This window comes from Oncorhynchus tshawytscha, linkage group LG09 (assembly GCF_018296145.1).
Source record: "Oncorhynchus tshawytscha isolate Ot180627B linkage group LG09, Otsh_v2.0, whole genome shotgun sequence".
Classification (NCBI taxonomy): Eukaryota; Metazoa; Chordata; class Actinopteri; order Salmoniformes; family Salmonidae; genus Oncorhynchus; species Oncorhynchus tshawytscha.
This window is the reverse complement of record NC_056437.1, coordinates 65,032,499-65,051,843: the sequence shown is the minus strand read 5'-3', so window position 1 is coordinate 65,051,843 and position 19,345 is coordinate 65,032,499. Positions and strand designations below refer to the sequence as shown.

At 49.0% G+C, this 19,345-nt stretch overlaps 1 protein-coding gene across 1 annotated transcript; it reads right to left on the bottom strand.

Annotated features, from left to right (window-relative positions):
- Positions 1–183: 183 nt before the first annotated feature.
- Positions 184–19,298, bottom strand: LOC112251431 (SH2B adapter protein 1). Its single transcript, XM_042327233.1, is given in 10 exon segments — positions 184–1,852; positions 5,985–6,159; positions 9,626–9,831; positions 9,979–10,125; positions 14,180–14,262; positions 14,438–14,529; positions 14,780–14,881; positions 15,597–17,241; positions 17,243–17,800; positions 18,446–19,298. Coding segments are annotated over 9 exon segments (2,850 nt in total). The 5' UTR covers positions 17,371–17,800; positions 18,446–19,298; the 3' UTR covers positions 184–1,580.
- Positions 19,299–19,345: the final 47 nt, after the last annotated feature.

Sequence of the window (19,345 nt, the reverse complement as noted above, 5' to 3'; positions counted from 1 at the left end):
AGATCTAAAATGTATCTTCTTAAAATCTGATTTTAAACATAACCCGAACATTAACCCCATTGCTAACTGTATGCCTAACCATAAATTATGACCCAAAAACTAATTTTTGTTTTCATGATTTTTTATGATATAGCCATTTGACTTTGTGGCAACCCAAAACTACAAGAATTACTGTAACATTCCTTTACATCCTTCCCCTTTATTCAGTAAGAAACAATTACAGTGAACCAAAGCAACAACACACGAGGCCAAAATGTTTCAGTATAATTATATTATATCATATCATTTAATTCAATGTTGTACCTGAAACTAACCACACAGGTTGGACAAAACCCTGCCCACCGTCAACACAAGGTCCCAGCAAAAGAGAGAGCGACAGAGACAGAAAGGCACAAATAGAGATCAACATTTGAAAAGGATGAACAGGGGGATGGGGTAAGATGTGTAAAAGATGACAAAGCTCGGAGTAGAGGACAAACAGAAGAAGTGAAGGTATAAACAAAGAGGAAGGAGGGGGATACAAAGAGAAAGAAAGAGGCACTGAACTGAATGGCAGAAAGACGGACATGGCCACACAACCCAGGCACAGGTTGAAGGAGTACGACAGAGGTGATAACAAAGAAAGGCACAAGAAGAAAAATGTCCCCCCTTATATTTTTCTTATTTTCTATTTCTGCACATTAAAATTAAATTTGGATGAGGTCCAGGAGGAGAGGACTGTATGAGCGTGAGGGAAAGACTGAGTATGAGGCTTAGGAATATTTTTAAAAGGCAAACAAATTTCAACTGAAATAACCGAATGGGGGCAGGAACAAGTGTTACGCATTACAGAGTAAACAACATACAATAAAAGGCATTTAAAAAATAAAATTAATACTATTATTTCTGACCATCATCATTATTTCCTTTATCATTATTGTTAATCATATCATTATCAATAACAAAGCATTTTTTTATGTGAAGGATAGATATAATCGCTCTCTCTACCTCTGGCCACTTCTCTACCATGAAAGAAAACCAGAAAATGAGTGGAGAGAAAAAGAGAGACGGAGAGAAAGAGTGAGGTTGAAAGAGTGACTGAGGTATATGTATCCTGCCTGCCGGTTCTAGCCTAGTCTCTTTGCCACCTAGTAAGTATATGGTTGTCCTCCATCTCTACCTCTGAAAGTGTACTGCTGGCCAGTAGAATGTCTGCAGGATATTGAGGTATGGTACTGCTGGGTTCAGAGGATATCTCTCACTACCTACATCCATCCATAAATGGATTCAAAAGTCTACAAAAAGCGTACCGAGAGGTGTACCGGCAAAAAAGCTTATCTCGCTAAACATTAGTGTTACCTTTACTTACTGTACCTTTACTTAGTGTTGTAAGGTGCTCCCATCCCCCTCTCTTCTCTTTCACCTGTTTTCTCTTTCTCTCCATCTGGCTGAATCTCCCAGAATGCTTGTGTTTTAATAGTGTTAGTACGTCCTAACTCCTTCCCCTCACAGTCTCGTAACAAAATACAAATACTGGTTATGAATGGCTATGACTCCCGCCTCCTCCACTCTCCCTTTCGCACAAACACCCCCCTCCCTCCTCAGAAGAAGGAGTACTGGTTGTCAATGGCTCTTGCCCTCCCTCCTTCCCGCTCTTCACCCTCCACCCCCTCCAGTTGGCGAAGAGGAGCTTCCCTCTCCTCCCAGTCCTCCGCTCCTTCACCTCCTCCTGCAGTTGCTGCAGTTCCTCCCCCACCTCCTCCCAGCTCTGTCTCGTTCCCTCGTTCCTGGGGTGGGGTTGGGGGTGGCGGCCGGCCGGGGGGCATGGGTGGAGGAGGAGGCTGGGGGGGGCTACGGGGTCTGCTGGTCAAGTCTGGTGGGAGGAAAGAACAGCCGAGAGAGAAAAGCAGAGAAAGAAAGAAAGAGTGGTAAAAGGTATAAATAAAGGAGGGGCGGACGGGGGACAAGATAAAAAGGTGACATTTCCAGAGAGCGAGTGGTGAGAAGGGAGAAGAGGAGGAGGAAGAGGGGGAGAGACAGAGTGAGTGTCATGGCCGCGACGTCTGTGTGACAGGTCCATGTCATGGAATCAGTCGAGACACACACAAACACACTGTGCGCTCACATACACACCTTGTTCCCGTCTATTGAATACATTTAATGTAAAACACAAAACAACGCATCGTCTGAAAATGTTCTATGAAGATTCTACATGACCCTAAACTTTTTAACAACATTCTATAGCAGAGGTGGTCTCTCAAGTCATTGCTTTAGGGGTGATCTGTGTTCTCAAAAATAATCTATGGTAGGTCCAGTTCTAGATAAGGTTAGTACAGACAAACTTCACTGGAAGACTGAGCAGTACACTGAGGTGAATGGCCACTAGCTAGCTCTACACTCGCGCTATAGTGCGTTCCATCGGTTTCTTTCTCTCGCCGGCTGTGTCTCTCTCTCTAGGTTCCTCTCGCTGGCTAGCTCTAGGTCTCTCTCACTGGCTGGCTCTAGGTCTCTCTCGCTCTAGGTCTTTCTCTCGGTTTTTCTCTCTCTCATGCTGTCTCTCTCTCATGCTGCCTCTCTCCCGCCATCATTCTCTCTAGGTCACTGTCTCTCTCACTCTAGATCTCTCTCGCCATCTTTCCCTCACTAGGTCTCTCCCAGTCTAGCGTTCTCCTCTCTCTGGGTCTCTTTCTTGCCGTCCCTCGCTCTGGGGGTGTCTCTCGGTCACTCTCTTGCTCTGGGTCTCTGGGTCTCTAGCTCTTTCTCTCGGTTTCTCTCCCTCTCTGTCTCGGTCTGTCTCTTTCTCATGCTGCCTCTTTCTCGCCGTCTTTCCCTCACTAGGTCTCTCCCAGTCTAGGTTTCTCACGCTGCCTCTCTCTCTTTCTTGCTGTCCCTCGCTCTGGGTCCCTCTCTCACCCCTCTCTCTCTCTCTCTCGCTCCGGGTCTCTCTCTCTCGCTCCGGGTCTCTCTCTCTCGCTCCGGGTCTCTCTCTCTCTCTCGCTCCGGGTCTCTCTCTCTCTCTCTCTCTCGCTCCGGGTCTCTCTCTCTCTCTCTCTCTCGCTCCGGGTCTCTCTCTCTCTCTCTCTCTCGCTCCGGGTCTCTCTCTCTCTCTCTCGCTCCGGGTCTCTCTCTCTCTCTCTCGCTCCGGGTCTCTCTCTCTCTCTCTCTCTCTCTCCGGGTCTCTCTCTCTCTCTCTCGCTCTCCGGGTCTCTCTCTCTCTCTCTCGCTCCGGGTCTCTCTCTCTCTCTCTCGCTCCGGGTCTCTCGCTCTCTCTCTCGCTCCGGGTCTCTCTCTCTCGCTCCGGGTCTCTCTCTCTCTCTCCTCTCTCGGGTCTCTCTCTCTCTCTCTCTCGCTCCGGGTCTCTCTCTCTCTCTCTCGCTCCGGGTCTCTCTCTCTCTCTCTCGCTCCGGGTCTCTCTCTCTCGCTCCGGGTCTCTCTCTCTCTCTCTCGCTCCGGGTCTCTCTCTCTCGCTCCGGGTCTCTCTCTCTCTCTCTCGCTCCGGGTCTCTCTCTCTCGCTCCGGGTCTCTCTCTCTCGCTCCGGGTCTCTCTCTCTCTCTCTCTGGCTCCGGGTCTCTCTCTCTCGCTCCGGGTCTCTCTCTCTCTCTCTCTGGGTCTCTCGCTCTGGGTCTCTCGCTCTGGGTCTCTCTCTCTCTCTCGCTCCGGGTCTCTCTCTCTCTCTCTCTCGCTCCGGGTCTCTCTCTCTCACTCTCTCTCTCTCGCTCTGGGTCTCTCTCTCTCTCTCGCTCTGGGTCTCTCTCTCGCTCTGGGTCTCTCTCTCGCTCTGGGTCTCTCTCTCGCTCTGGGTCTCTCTCTCGCTCTGGGTCTCTCGCTCTGGGTCTCTCGCTCTGGGTCTCTCGCTCTGGGTCTCTCGCTCTGGGTCTCTCGCTCTGGGTCTCTCGCTCTGGGTCTCTCGCTCTGGGTCTCTCGCTCTGGGTCTCTCGCTCTGGGTCTCTCTCTGGGTCTCTCGCTCTGGGTCTCTCGCTCTGGGTCTCTCGCTCTGGGTCTCTCGCTCTGGGTCTCTCGCTCTCTCTGGGTCTCTCTCTCGCTCTGGGTCTCTCTCTCTCTCGCTCTCTCTCTCTCGCTCTGGGTCTCTCTCTCTCTCTCGCTCTCTGGGTCTCTCTCTCTCTCTCGCTCGCTCTGGGTCTCTCTCTCTCTCTCTCTCTCTCTCGCTCGCTCTGGGTCTCTCTCTCTCGCTCTGGGTCTCTCTCTCTCTCGCTCTGGGTCTCTCTCTCTCTCGCTCTGGGTCTCTCTCTCTCTCTCTCTCTCTCTCTCTGGGTCTCTCTCTCTCTCTCTCTCTCGCTCTGGGTCTCTCTCTCTCTCTCTCTCTCTGGGTCTCTCTCTCTCTCTCGCTCTGGGTCTCTCTCTCTCTCGCTCTGGGTCTCTCTCTCTCTCTCGCTCTGGGTCTCTCGCTCTCTCTCGCTCTGGGTCTCTCGCTCTCTCTCGCTCTGGGTCTCTCGCTCTCTCTCGCTCTGGGTCTCTCTCTGCTCTCTCTCGCTCTGGGTCTCTCGCTCTCTCTCGCTCTGGGTCTCTCGCTCTCTCTCGCTCTGGGTCTCTCGCTCTCTCTCGCTCTGGGTCTCTCGCTCTCTCTCGCTCTGGGTCTCTCTCTCTCTCGCTCTGGGTCTCTCTCTCTCTCTCTCTCTGGGTCTCTCTCTGGGTCTCTCTCTCTCTGGGTCTCTCTCTGGGTCTCTCTCTCTCTCTCGCTCTGGGTCTCTCTCTCTCTCTCGCTCTGGGTCTCTCTCTCTCTCTCGCTCTGGGTCTCTCTCTCTCTCTCGCTCTGGGTCTCTCTCTCTCTCTCGCTCTGGGTCTCTCTCTCTCTCTCTCGCTCTGGGTCTCTCTCTCTCTCGCTCTGGGTCTCTCGCTCTGGGTCTCTCTCTCTCTCTCTCGCTCTGGGTCTCTCTCTCTCTCTCTCTGGGTCTCTCTCTCTCGCTCTCTGGGTCTCTCTCTCTCGCTCTCTGGGTCTCTCTCTCTCTGGGTCTCTCGCTCTGGGTCTCTCGCTCCGGGTCTCTCGCTCTGGGTCTCTCTCTCTCTCGCTCTGGGTCTCTCTCTCTCTCGCTCTGGGTCTCTCTCTCTCTCGCTCTGGGTCTCTCTCTCTCTCGCTCTGGGTCTCTCTCTCTCTCGCTCTGGGTCTCTCTCTCGCTCTCTCTCTCTCTCCCTCTCTCTCTCCCTCTCTCCCTCCCTCCCTCGGTCTGTCTCTCTCGCTAGGTCTCGGTCTGTCTCTCTCTCTCGCGCCCCCGGTCTGTCTCTCTCTCGCCGTCTTTCTCTGTAGGTCTCTCCCCCTCTTGCCGTCTCTCTCTCCCGCTACGTCTCCCTCCCTCTCTAACTCGGTGTCTCTCTCTGTGGAGTCTGGTCTCACTTACACACAGTCAGAGATGGGGGTTGATGGAGAGTCAGGGTGGCGCGTGGTGATGACATCACAGACTGTGGGCCGGCTGCCTGCCCTGTCCCGGCCTGCGAAGAATGACCCAACGAAAACACAATAAGAGACAGCCAATCAGAGCTCTGGAAGGCACGGGGTGGGGGGTTGGAAAGAAGGGTGTAGATGGAAAGGAGGTAGAGTGCTAGGGCCTAGGGACATAGAGGGTAGTAGGGTCTAGGGGTTGATTTGGATTTGTGTATGGGTGGGAGCATCAGTGCAAATTGATGGGAACAAGCCATGCGGAGCCACTCCAGTGTGTGAACGTAAGCATGCATGCTGTAGTGGACACAGGATGAGGATGCAAAGCGGCCAGTCTTATGTTATAACGACATTGACAGAAACATCACGTAGTGGCCATGTTTTAGCACACACAACATTCCTTATGGCCTGTACACATATCTTCAATGGGATGATACACACGCACACTATATTGATTCACTGACGTAACAGCATAGTGTAACCCAATCATAATGCATAAAACACATACACCGGACATACAACACCCAAGATGTGCCTTTAGAGGCCAGTGTAAAACCAATGTTGTTTCATCCTAGTGGAATATCCTGTGACCTTTCACCCCTGACCGGTTACCTGGCTGCCGGACGGCGGTGGCGCCCACAAAGCTGATGAGAGTGACGTCCGAGGCACCCCCAGACTCCAGGGGGATTGGGTGCACGCGGAAGTGCTCCAGCATGTCGAATATGGACTGGAACCACAGGTGCTGCACCCGGCACTGGCCGTCCTCGTTCAGAGACAAACGCAGGTGCTGCAGCGGAGAGGGAGAGAGAGAGAGAGAGAGGAGAAACAAAAGGGAGAAGAGGGGGATATGGGTTAGCTTTGGGTGCTACTTAGCAGGTATATCTCCTAACATGGTACAGATGTTTCCCCTACCATTTCACATACAAACACACTGGTACTTTCCAACACACACGTAAACATCAATACTGTCTTACTCTCTCTTTCACACAAGGACAATATAGGAGGAAAGTGGAATAATATTCCACCATCTCCGACGCTCGTCGTAAGTGGCAAAGCTTGCAGACGATAGCGGATTACAAAGGGAAACCCAGCAATGAGTTGCCTAGCGATGCAGAACTCCAAAAACGAGCTAAATGCCTTTTATGCTCGCTTTGAGGAATATAACACTGTGCCTTGCGTGAAAGACACCTGCAGGACAACAACTCTCCCTCAACGTCAGTAAGATCATGGAGCTGATTGTGGACTATAGGAGAAAGAGGAGTGAGCACGCCCCCCCCATTCAAAGGGCTGTTGTGGAGTGGGTCGAGAGTTTCAAGTTCCTTTGTAACATCGAGAGCATTTTGACTGGATGCATCACCACTTGGTATGGCAAATGCGCAATGCGCTGCAGAGGGTGGTGCGGACAGCCCAGTACATCACTGGAGCAAAGCTCCCTGCTATCCAGGACCACTACACCAGGCGGTGCCCGAGAAAGGCCAGAGAAATTGCCAAAGACTCCAGACACCAAAGTCATGGACTGTTTACTCTGCTACCGCCCAGCAAACAGTACCAGAGCATTGGCTCTCAAGAAGTATAGGCTCAGAGACAGATTCTTCCCCCAAGCCATAAGACTGCTAAATAGCCAGACTGCTAAATAGTCAAATAATGGTACCCATACTAACTGCAATGCCTGTATCTTGCACTGACCCACGTGTATGTAAACTCCACAAAAAAAGAAACGTCCTCACTGTAAACTGTGTTTATTTTCAGCTAAATTAACATGTGTGAATATTTTAAATGAACATAACAAGATTCAACAACTGAGACATAAACTGAACAAGTTCCACAGACATGTGACTAACAGAAATGGAATAATGTGTCCCTGAACAAAGGGGGGGGGGGGTCAAAATCAAAAGTAACAGTCAATGCAGCGGGTGGCCACACTAGATACTAAGTACTGCAGTGCATCTCCTCCTCATGGACTGCACCAGATTTGCCAGTTCCTGCTGTGAGATGTTACCCCACTCTTCCACCAAGGCACCTGCAAGTTCCCGGACATTTCTGGGGGGTGTGGCCCTAGCCCTCACCCGCCGTTCCAACAGGTCCCAGATGTGCTCAATGGGATTGCGCTACAGGCTCGTCGCTGGCCATGGCAGAACACTGACATTCCTGTCTTGCAGGAAATCTCACACAGAACGAGCAGTATGGCTGGTGACATTGTCATGCTGGAGGGTCATGTCAGGATGAGCCTGCAGGAAGGGTACCACATGAGGGAGAAGGATGTATTCCCTGTAACGCACAGCATTGAGATTGCCTGCAATGACAACAAGCTCTGTCCGACGATGCTGTGACACACCGCCCCAGACCATGACAGACCCACCACCTCCAAATCGATCCCCGCTTCAAATGAACAGGCCTCGGTGTAACGCTAAATTCCTTCGACAATAAACATGAATCCGACCATCACCCCTGTATGTAGCCTCACAACTTTCATAGCCTCGCTACTGTATATAGCCCATCTTTTTACTGATGTTTTATTTCTTTACCTACCTATTGTTTACCTAATACCTTTTTTGCACTATTGGTTAGAGACTGTAAGTAAGCATTTCACTCTAAGGTCTACCTGTTGTATTCAGCGCACGTGACAAATAAACTTTGATTTGATGAGACAAAACCGTAACTCAGTGAAGAGCACTTTTTGCCAGTCCTGTCTGGTCCAGCGACGGTGGGTTTGTGCCCGTAGGCGATGTCGTTGCCGGTGATGTCTGGTGAGGACCTGCCTTACAACAGGCCTACAAGCCCTCAATCCAGCCTCTCTCAGCCTATTGCGAACAGTCTGAGCACTGATGGAGAGATTGTGGGTTCCTGGTGTAACTCGGGCTGTTGTTGTTGCCATCCTGTACCTGTCCCAAAGGTGTGATGTTCAGATGTACCGATTCTGTGCAGGCGTTGTTACAAGTGGTCTGCCACAGCGAGGACGATCAGCTGTCCGTCCGGTCTCCCTGTAGCGCTGTCTTAGGCGTCTCAGTATGGACATCGCAATTTATTGCCCTGGCCAGATCTGCAGTCCTCATGCCTTGTTGCAGCATGCCTAAGGCACATTCACGCAGATGAGCAGGGACCCTGGGCATCATTCTTTTGCAGTTTTCCAGAGTCAGTAGAAAGGCCTCTTTAGTGTCCTTAGTTTTCATAACTGTGACCTTAATTGCCTACCGTCTGTAAGCTGTTAGTGTCTTAACGACCGTTCCACAGGTGCATGTTCATTAATTGTTTATGGTTTAACGAACAAGCATGGGAAACAGTGTATAAACCCTTTACAATGAAGATCTGTGAAGTTATTTGGATTTTTACAAATTATCTTTGAAAAGACAAGGTCCTGAAAAAGAGCCGTTTGTTTTTTGCATGTATACACACACACACACACACACACACACACACACACACACACACACACAGACTGACAACACAAACATAATTTGCTGCTGCTGCTCTGTTCTTTATTTTACTCTTATTATCTACCCTGATGCCTAGTCACTTTACACTGCCTTCATGTATATATCTACCTCAAGCAACTCGTACCTCTGCACTTTGATCTGGTACTGGTACTCCCTGTATTTAGCTCCACATTGATCTGGTACTGGTACTCCCTGTATGTAGCTCCACATTGATCTGGTACTGGTACTCCCTGTATTTAGCTCCACATTGATCTGGTACTGGTACACCCTGTATGTAGCTCCACATTGATCTGGTACTGGTACTCCCTGTATTTCGCTCCACATTGATCTGGTACTGGTACTCCCTATATGTAGCTCCACATTGATCTGGTACTGGTACTCCCTGTATTTCGCTCCACATTGATCTGGTACTGGTACTCCCTGTATTTCGCTCCACATTGATCTGGTACTGTTACTCCCTGTATGTAGCTCCACATTGATCTGGTACTGGTACTCCCTGTATTTCGCTCCACATTGATCTGGTACTGGTACTCCCTGTATTTCGCTCCACATTGATCTGGTACTGGTACTCCCTGTATTTCGCTCCACATTGATCTGGTACTGGTACTCCCTGTATTTCGCTCCACATTGATCTGGTACTGTTACTCCCTGTATGTAAGCTCCGTTCTTGTGTATTATATTGTATTCCTCTTGTTACTATTTCAATTTTAAAACTCTGCATTGTTGGGAAGGGCTCGTCAGCAAGCATTTTACATTAAAGTCTACACCAGGTGACAAATAAAATGTGATTTGACACACACACTCTCCCATCTCTTGTACCTTGGCCTTGCCCTGGAAGTTGAAGGTGAGGACGTACTCCCCGCGGCGTGTCTCGCTCTGGCGCACAAGGAAGACGCCGTGGCTGGCCGTACCCCCTGCCAGCACAAGCTGGGCCGCCTTCAGGCGCGACAACGTCCCGTGGAACCACTGGCACTCGCTCAGAGGGTGCTCCACCGCCTCTGCCACATCTGAGAACAGGAAGGAACCTGGGGAGGTGAGGAGGGATGAGGGGATGGATGAAAATATTAGACCAAAAAATAATAATAATAAAGTGTCACCAGACCTGCCCTGTACATTCTGGTGTGTATGCGTGTTTGTATGTGAGTGCTTTTACGTGTGTGCTAAGGCTTCACCTGTAGCATCTGGCGTCTCCGCAAATGGTGTGCCTAGGCCAGCTCCACCCACGCGTCCGTCTGATTCGTCCAGAGGGGCGCGGGGCGGTAACTCTGGGGGGAGAGGGTCCATCAGCGGGGAGGAGCCGCCCACACCTCCATAACACACTGCAACAGGACAGGAGAAAAAACATCAGTCCTATTATTTATTCAACCAGACTTATTTTACTTTCAAACAGCAACGAAACATTGGACTCGAGTTAAAACAACTTTTTTCGTCTCGCTTTCTGTATCAGGTGTTAAGTGATCCAACTGTATATTTGTAAAGCTGCAAAAAAAATAGTGAAACAGGGAAATCATCACACAACAATCCCAAATGGGCTCTTCGATCCTATCCTGTGCAGACATATTTGAAAAGATGGGATAGGTAAGGAATATGGTAGTAGCTCCCCCTTACCTTATGCTACATGTCTGCTGTTTGTATATTCTTATAGATTAAGTGTCTAAGGCAGTGGTCACCAACCTTTTCTGAGCCAAGTTCACTTTCAAAATGCAAGCCGAGATCTACAGCTCAGAACTGTTTCTAAACATATATTTTGTTATAAATGTAAGCCTATGCAACATTTACCAAATAAGAACAGTTCTGTAGGAATAAGGTTTATTGCAGTAGGCCTGTAACGGAGGCCACCCTAGCAGTGGAGGTTTCAGTGAGAAGGCAGACACTTCGATACGGGGCAAACTCAGAATGGAGGGTGTTTATTTACAGCGCTGAGGTGGAGCAGCTAGAAAACTGTACACTATGTAAATCAAAAATCACAAACATAACAATAACTGGACAAGAACATACACTGGAAAATTAATCAAATAAAAGGTTGAGCTCCAAAGAAACCAAGCTTCAATCAATAACTGAAATTATAGCGTTCAGCCAGCACGGCAACCAATGAAATGACAGGGTTTCAAGTACAATTCCCATCAGGACTCACCTTGGACAGTGGAATTTTAGACTAATCATAAATCAATGGTAACAATTACCTTACATAAAGGCCTGAACAGCACAATAAACATGCACTGAACAAAAATATAAAACGCAACATGTAAAGTGTTGGTCCCATTTCTTGAGCTGAAATAAAAGATCCCAGAAATGTTCCATATGCACAAAACGCTTATTTCTCGAAATGTTGTGCACAATTAGTACCCTGTTAGTGAGCATTTCTCCTTTGCCAAGATAATCCATCCACTTGAAAGGTGTGGCATATCAAAAAGCTGATTAAACAGCATGATCCTTACACAGGTGAACTTTGTGTTGGGGGCAATAAAAGGCCACCCTAAAATTTGCAGTTTTGTCACACAACACAATGCCACAGATGTCTCAAGTTGAGGGAGCGTGCAATTGGCTTGCTGACCGCAGGAATGTCCACCAGAGCGGTTGCCAGATAATTTAATGTTCATTTCTCTACCATAAGCCGCCTCCAACACCTCTACATCCAGCTTCTTCACCTGTGGGATCATCTGAAACCAGCCACCCGAACTGAGGGTCAGTACAACCAAAGAACTTCTGCACAAACTGTCAGAACCCGTCTAAGGGAAGCTCATCTGCGTGCTCATTGTCCTCACCAGGGTCTTGACCCGACTGCAGTTCAGTGTCGTAACCAACTTCAGTGGGCAAATGCTCACCTTCGATGGCCACTGGAGAAGTGTGCTCTTCACGGATGAATCCCAGTTTCAACTGTACTGGGCAGATGGCAAACAACGTGTATGGCGTCGTGTGGCCGAGCAGTTTGCTGAACGTTGTGTGCCCCATGGCAATTGAAGGTGATTAGAGTGAGGATGAATTAACTGTGGTGGCAGGTGCATTGCTGACTGCTGAGAAGAAGTTGAATATAGAGAGAAGTGGTGTAGTGAGGAAGGTCAGCGTGAAGTCCATCCATGATGGAACCTTGGCGAGAGTGAGGACCGCCGAATTCGGGCCTTGTCCTGAGGATGATTCTGGCCCAGTGGGAGTGAGATTTGTAGAGCGAATGGATCCTTGTATTTTGTCTGATCCATATGTGGTGTCAGGTTGGGGACTGTTGAGTTGGTGAAGTTAACTCGGAGTGGACTCGTGGTGATGTATTGTGTTACATTCACCCAGAGGGAGTGGGTGCTCCGCATTACGCGATTAGGGACAACAATTAGGACTTGCTTTGCAAAGCAGGGTGCCGTTGAAAGGAGTGATAACGGGGATGGCATTAAGTGTTGAGGAGGAGCAGTTGAAATGGAAGATTCCCGCCGTTTGGTGAGTTGTAGATTTGGTGGAGAGCGTGGGGAAACGGAGAAGACAACGTCTGTCAAGCTGAGTTTTGATGCAGTCTTTGCCAGATAAGGTCATGGTAGGAAGTGTCAATTACCCCGTGAGAGCTTTTGTTCCAAAAATAAAATAGTGTTTTAGGTGTCAAGTTTATGGGCATGTTACAGCAGTGTATCGGAGGGAGCTGCCTTGATGTGAGAAAGGAGGGCATGAGACGAAGGAATGTGTGGTATCGGAGGAGAAAGTAATACATGTTAGTTGTGGGGGTTCCCATGGAACTGGAGTTTGGAGGTGTCCGGTGAGAGAAAGGGACATTTGAGGTAGCCAGGGTTAGAGTAGTACAGAAAGTGTCATATCCCGAAGCAGTGAAAAGAGTGGTAGAAGAAGATGGGGACCCGGGTGAGGGATCCTGAGAGATGGGAAGAATATGTGCTTCAGTACAGTGGACTAGCATTTATTGCCTTGGTTGTTAATTGTACTGCAGAAAATCACAGAAAATAGAGGTGGAAGAGAAGTACTTTTTATTGCAGAACAGTTGCGGGGGGTGTTGAGTGGTAGTGTTCTGTCCTCTCAGACCGTTGGTCTGAAGTAGGACTTGATAGGGTTAAATAGTGGAATGGGGTGGTGGGTTTTGTAGAGAGGGCTAATAGTTGGCTGGGCAATTTCCCGTTGTCTCAATTGTATATATTACCGTATCAAATAATTGAATGTAGGTAGGCCGTGGATGGCCTTACACCGGTACAGTAGGTGGTGGTGCATGCACCTAAAAGTTGGATGCGATCTGACAACCAAATCCCAAAGAAGAAGAATCTCCGTTTGACCCACCTCCCGTCTCAGCAGGAGCATGACAGAGGAACAAACATTTCACAGGTAGGCTACGTTTTTTAAAATAATTATTTTACATCACATAATGATTACCGAACTCTGTGCACTTCAATTGTAACACTGATAAGAAAAGGCATGATAAGAAACATTACATGCAGTGCAACAAACAAATGGCTGCTGCCAAAACCAAATGAATCGCCGGGGGAACTCGCAACCTGCGTTTCGCTCTACAGGCTACATCGACAGCGCCAAAGGACAAGCCATCATACACATATTATATTCAATAAAGGAATGTGCATTTCATAAACCCACAAACCGTTTCCATGTCTGGTTGTATCTGCTTCTGATGGTCAGTCTCAGCGGATGGAGGGGAGAGCGAGAACAGCAGAGGGTCCGCCTCGCACGGTTCCCCGATCTCTCCTTTTCCTCCGGTGAGACTGACCAGAGAGAGGTGGAGACAGTCTGATGACCAAACTCGAGTCACACCGCATTATTTCTGCCTCATGCACAAATTCATGTTGCTCCTATGACCAGAGAAAGTGAATTATTAGTCGACATTAAAATAGACACGACGAGCCGTTAATAATAATAAAAACTCCGGTCCTATCGATGCACGTTTTCTATGTTTTGAAAAGTGTTGAATCGTAAAAGCAGCAGCTATTTGCTGTATTCTTTGACAGTCTCTCTGGTCAGGGTTTTAAAAGTCATTAAAATCCCATTTAGGCCAGTATCAAACTTTGCTGCGGGGTAGTGGAAGCTACTGGCACGGTGATTTGAGCTATCCGATTGGCCAGCGCAGTAGAGGCGCACTTGATTTAGCACTACAGGTCTGCCGGGTAGGCAGAGTTTGGTCCTTCAGACAAATGAAATGGTTCAAAATGGGAAGACTTTGCCTACCCGGCGCACAGGGCTGCCGAATCAAGTGCATCTACCACCAACGGCTCAAGGCAACAAAAATACATTTTAAAAAAGAGGAGCGCAAAGAAATGTTCGGTGATCGACTAGGAATGACTAGTTGACTAGGACCGTGATTGACTGGTTGGTATATACTGGTCTAAGAGTAGTAGCTTGGTGAGGTGTCTAGGGGTCGATTTGGGATGCCCCACTCACCTTGAGAGAGGCGGTCACTGAATTCTGGCATTCCACTGATGTCCATGGGTCCCCCACACACAGCTTCTATGTCCTCCTGTTCACTGTAGAGTCAAGATACACAAAGCTTGTTATATATCTGGGGTGTCGCTTCTACTTCTGCTGACCTCATCAATATTTGACAAGCATATATATGGTCCCTCTTAACTCTCACTGACTGCCCCCCCACCCTAATCACTGACTTAAGAGTTCTTTCAACTTAACACACAATTTGCTTACCTGATACATATACCGTTCCTGATGTCACTCAACCAAGCTCTCATCTGCACAGCGTCTCGCGTCTCAATCACATACTGCACCTGTCCCTCCAACTGACAGAGAGAAAGATAGGGTTAGCGAGAGAGTGACAAAGGGGTGAGAGAGAGGGGGCGAGAGAGAGGGGCAAGAGAAAGGGGGGTGAAAGAGGGGGGCGAGAGGGGTGAGAGGAAGGAGAGAGAGAGAGAGAGAGCGAAATACAAGTCAGTCTACAGAGGCAAGATGAACAGGAACTGACTACCTGAACAGAATTTACTGAGAGAACAAGAAAGGGGAAATGAAAGGATGGACAGAGCAGAGCATCACCTGCAGGAGGAAGGTGTTCTCCTTGTCAGGCACCTCCAGGGCTGTGGTGCTCCTCACATCCACAATAGAGCAGCATGGGATAGTCAGCCTGGGCTTGGAGGACTGAGACAGGGGGACAGAGAAGAACATTGAATAAGACACATCTGTGCACTCAGAGAAATTGTGCAATTTTCACAATGCCTGCCAATGACATCATTCATCTCCAAGCATTCCAAAGGAGCATGTTGATAGGTTGTCATGCCTCAGTGTTACATCAAAGATACACAATCTACCCCGATGGCCCCCACCCTCTGGGGAGCCAGGCCCAGCCAATCAGAATGAGTTTTCCCCACAAAAGAGTTTTATTATAGACAGATATAAGTTAACGTGGCCAGGATAACAAATGACTATGAGGAAATTAAATCGAAAATGGGAGGAACAACATAGTTTAATCCAATAAAGATTTGAATTAAAATGTTGTACCTTGTAAAGAATAAGCATTGCTATACTGCACATTAAGTTTTAATATTTTTGTCACAAATAATGCTATCAGTATAATGTAGTACTATTACAAATGTGAACTTTATCTTCCAATCATTTTATTTCTCAATATGGCAGTGTTATCTGGTGGGAAATTAAACAAAAACTGTGAAACTTGAAAATGCAAACTGGAGTATTGCGTTTAAATTTCATCATTGATTATGTTCACATGAAAATACAATTGCAAACTTATTAATGTATCATCATCAAATATGATTTTTTGGGGGGCAGCTATATACTCCAAACATTAAGAATATCTTCCTAATATCGAGTTGCACTGAACAGGTGTCTCACTCACTTTAGGCGGGATGAAGAACTCCAGATAGTACTCCTCGCCACGCTCCCCCTCCTTGTCCCTCTCCCTCAGGACCAGTCGGCACTTGTGCCACCGACCACCCCTCCAGCCCACAGTGCCCCCAGGGACGAGAGGCTGCACTGCAGCTGTCTGAGCGGCGTTAGCGGTGGACGAGGTGTTGTTTAAGCCAGTACCAGCGTTGTTGTGTTCTTGTGTGCCGTGGTGCAGCAGGCCGAAGGAAAATCCAGGGAAACCACCGTGGCTCCCGGCAAACTCATCTGGCATGGAGGAGCTGACGCTGACTCCTCCCTCCCTCACCAGCCGGCCCATCTTCCTCGGGGTGGCGCTGCTGCTGCTGCTTGGGGGCAGGCCGGAAGAAGGTGACACCACGGCCGAAGTGGGTGCCGAAGAGAGAACGGGGGGCGGGGAGCGAGACAGACGCAGCTTCTCCAGCCGGTGGCTCCACTTCTCCTTCTCTCCCCCCTCGCCATTGCTCCGCCGGCGGTCCCGTGCCTCCGATAGCGAGAGGGAGGTGGCACTGCTGGAGGAAGACGGGGGCAGGGAGGAGGAGGAGGAGTGGGGGAGGGAGAGGGGCAGGGAGAGGGAGACAGGCATGGAGGAGGTGGGTGTAGGGGGCTGAGTGCCAGAGTTCCTCTTGGAGGAAGAGCCGGTGCAAGCGTCCTGGACCCCCATTGTGTAGCTGTAGCTGGAGGGCAGCTGGGAGGAGCTCTGGGGGGAGTCGCTGGACGAGCTGCGCCAGTGCAGGATGCCCCGGACACTGCCCCGCACGCTGCGCCCAACACTCCGCAGAGAGAAGCGCTTCTTCAGTTTGGTTTTGGACTGGCTTCCTGCCGAGGCCGGGGTGCCATTACCTTTGGAGCGGGGAGGAGTTGTGTCGGAGCAAGGGGAGGCAGGCATTTGGGGCATATTGGAGGGGTCTTCATTGTCCAAGCAAACTTCCAGCTCCTCCTCCCCCTCATCTGGCTCCACCTCCTCCTCCATGACCGTTACGCCTGCCCAGCTGTCCTCTTCCTCGGCTGTCGTTTCTCCATTTCCTGGGCCGACGCCAGTGAAGTGTTTAACAGTAACTGGGGCACCCCTCTCTTCCCGCCTGCCGTTGTTTCCTCCTCCCACTGAGGAGGAGCAGGAGGAGGAGGAGGATGGGGGGAGGACCGTTGTGACAGCATAGGAGTCTTGAAATTGGTCCCCACTTCTGGTTTCCAACACCAGTCGTGTGGAGGCAGGCTTGGGCAGGGCTCTCACCGGGTTGGCTGGGGCACAGGGGTGGTAGGAGGCTCCCTCTGTGACAGGAGGGGGAGAGACCGCCTCCTCTTCCAGGGAGGTGGCGTCTGATTGGGGGGCCCAGCTCCCCGCCTCCATCCCAGGGGCTGTACCCAGTGCCCCGGCCACCCCCTCCAGTTCGCTCTGGAAATGTCGGACAAAGCGGTCAGTGAAGCGGCGACAGAAGGCGGCAGCAGAGTCGGGGGAGTAGTGAGGGTTCTCCAGGAGGAACGCCCGGAAGTGGCGAGCAAAGTCCCCGGCCGCCATGCGGGCATGCAGCTCACAGAACTCCGTCCAGCTCAGGCAGGGGGAGGGTGTGGGGGTGTCCGACAGCGAGGAGGGGTGAGGCTGGGCCAAGGGAGGGGGCAGGGGGTGGCCGAGGGAACATGGGCAACAGGGAGGGGGATGGAGGGGACGGAGAAGGGGAGGGTGAAAGGGGCAGCGGGGAGGAGTTGGCTGCCCGCGGGCTAGGTGGGGTTAATAGAGAGCCGTTCATTCTACCAGGAGGGCGCGGGGGGAGAGCGCGGGGGGAGGGGGCTGATTGGCCAACTAGCTGGCTGCTATTTGGTTTATCACTTAAGGTTAATTAATGAAACCTGCACAGCTCCTCAGGGCTAATTTACAAACGGGTGGGAATTCAAGTACCGTACTATGCCAGGCATAGAGTAGATTCACCCCCATTTAAAACCTTCAGCTAAAAGACTACTGTAACACACTGATGAGCACAGACTGAGACGAGGTAGAAATATAGGGGGTCTGTCTCTGTGCAACATGCTTTCATACATTTAAAAATATCTATGATAAAATACAGGGTAAAATCGGTGTCAGGGAGGAGGTATAAGACAGAGGTGAGGTAAATAGGTGAGGTTCACAAGTGGCCGCCCTGCTTACGGTCCACCACACATCCACAAGAACACAACTGCAGCCTGTGAAAACAATACAAGCACAATTAATGGTGATACATCACATTACCTGTTACATATATTCTCCAGAGACATAACCAACTCTAATATGATCTACAATATCTAATTAACTGTTACTAATACAAATACCCCTGGCACCGGTTGCCACCTGTAGTTGTTGTCTGTTGGACTAGTGGTCACAACAGTTGTCAAGTTTTTATTTTTTATTGAGTCAATGCTTTACATCCATAAAAACAAATTGTTAAGCAACCCGTTTTACTGACAACCCATTCAATTAGCTAGCTAGATATCTTCACATAACGGTACTAGATGTGGTAGCTAGATATGGTGAAGAACCAAATGGTTGCTTGTGAGACACCAACTGATTTGTCAGTGTTCAGATAACTAGTGGCTTAATCACTTTCACACACTGTAGCAAAGCCAAAAATAGTGTGGCATAGCTAACTAACTACCTTACTGGCCACAAAATAAATAAAACACCTTGTTGGCTAGATTATTGTAGCTAAACAACTGACTGCGTATGAAACCCGTTAGCTAGCTAACAACATTACCCAGCTAGTTTGCAAACTGGCGCTGGATGTAAACAATCCAGAGAGCTTGGTTAGTACTGACGTTACTGGCTAACAAAGTTAGCTGGAATTCACAAACCATTGTCGGCCTAGTCAGATACTCGAGGCCAATGCTTGATGGCTAAAATAACCTAAAGGAGAGGAGGAGAGACAGTTAACTAGATAGCTGATATTACGGAGTAATGATAGTGCATGGACATGGTAAAATGACACCCAGTGAGGTCATGTTAGCTTAACTAACGTTAACTAGCAACAAGAGCCAGCACATCGCGTGATAAACAATCTAGTTAGCGTAAGCGATACTGAGCTAACTAGCGACCCATCAGTTAGCTAGCAACGCCATCCATCTTAACAGAACCATGTTAGCTAGCTAAATAAAAAGCACCAGCTTGAAGCAGTTAGCTAAGTAGCTAACTAGCCAATATTCAACAATGTAGCTAAAATGTAAGCCTAACTAGCTGTTTTAATTAAATAACAGCGGTTTAGTCAGCTAATAGTAGCGAGATATTGTTTGTTATAGTAGCTACCTAGACTATGGCTATTATCGTTGAATAAGGGGTGCTAGCTAATTGAAGTAATGTTATGTTTACCCACTTGTACACGCTTGTCTTCAAAATAGTGTCCACTTACAGTTAGCTAGCCTCCCATACTTGCTACAGACAACAGGCGAATCGCTAGCTAGTTACCTAGATATTATTATTAGCTAGCCAGCTATTAATAAAACAACTAATTTAGTAATCTTGCGTTGGCTTACATTAGAATTGTAATTTATACGCGCCAGCGTTTTATACAATTCGTTCATATATCCGCGATATAAATATAATTTTATAACAGTTGTTGCTAACGTGAATATTTCTGTGCTGCCTATCTCTCGCGATATAGTGGGAGAGAGCGGATGGGAAGGGAAAGTCGAGGAGGGTGGCAGCAGGAGGAGTTGCAGGGACTACGTTTGCATTCAGTGTACTTGGGTGGTGGGAAA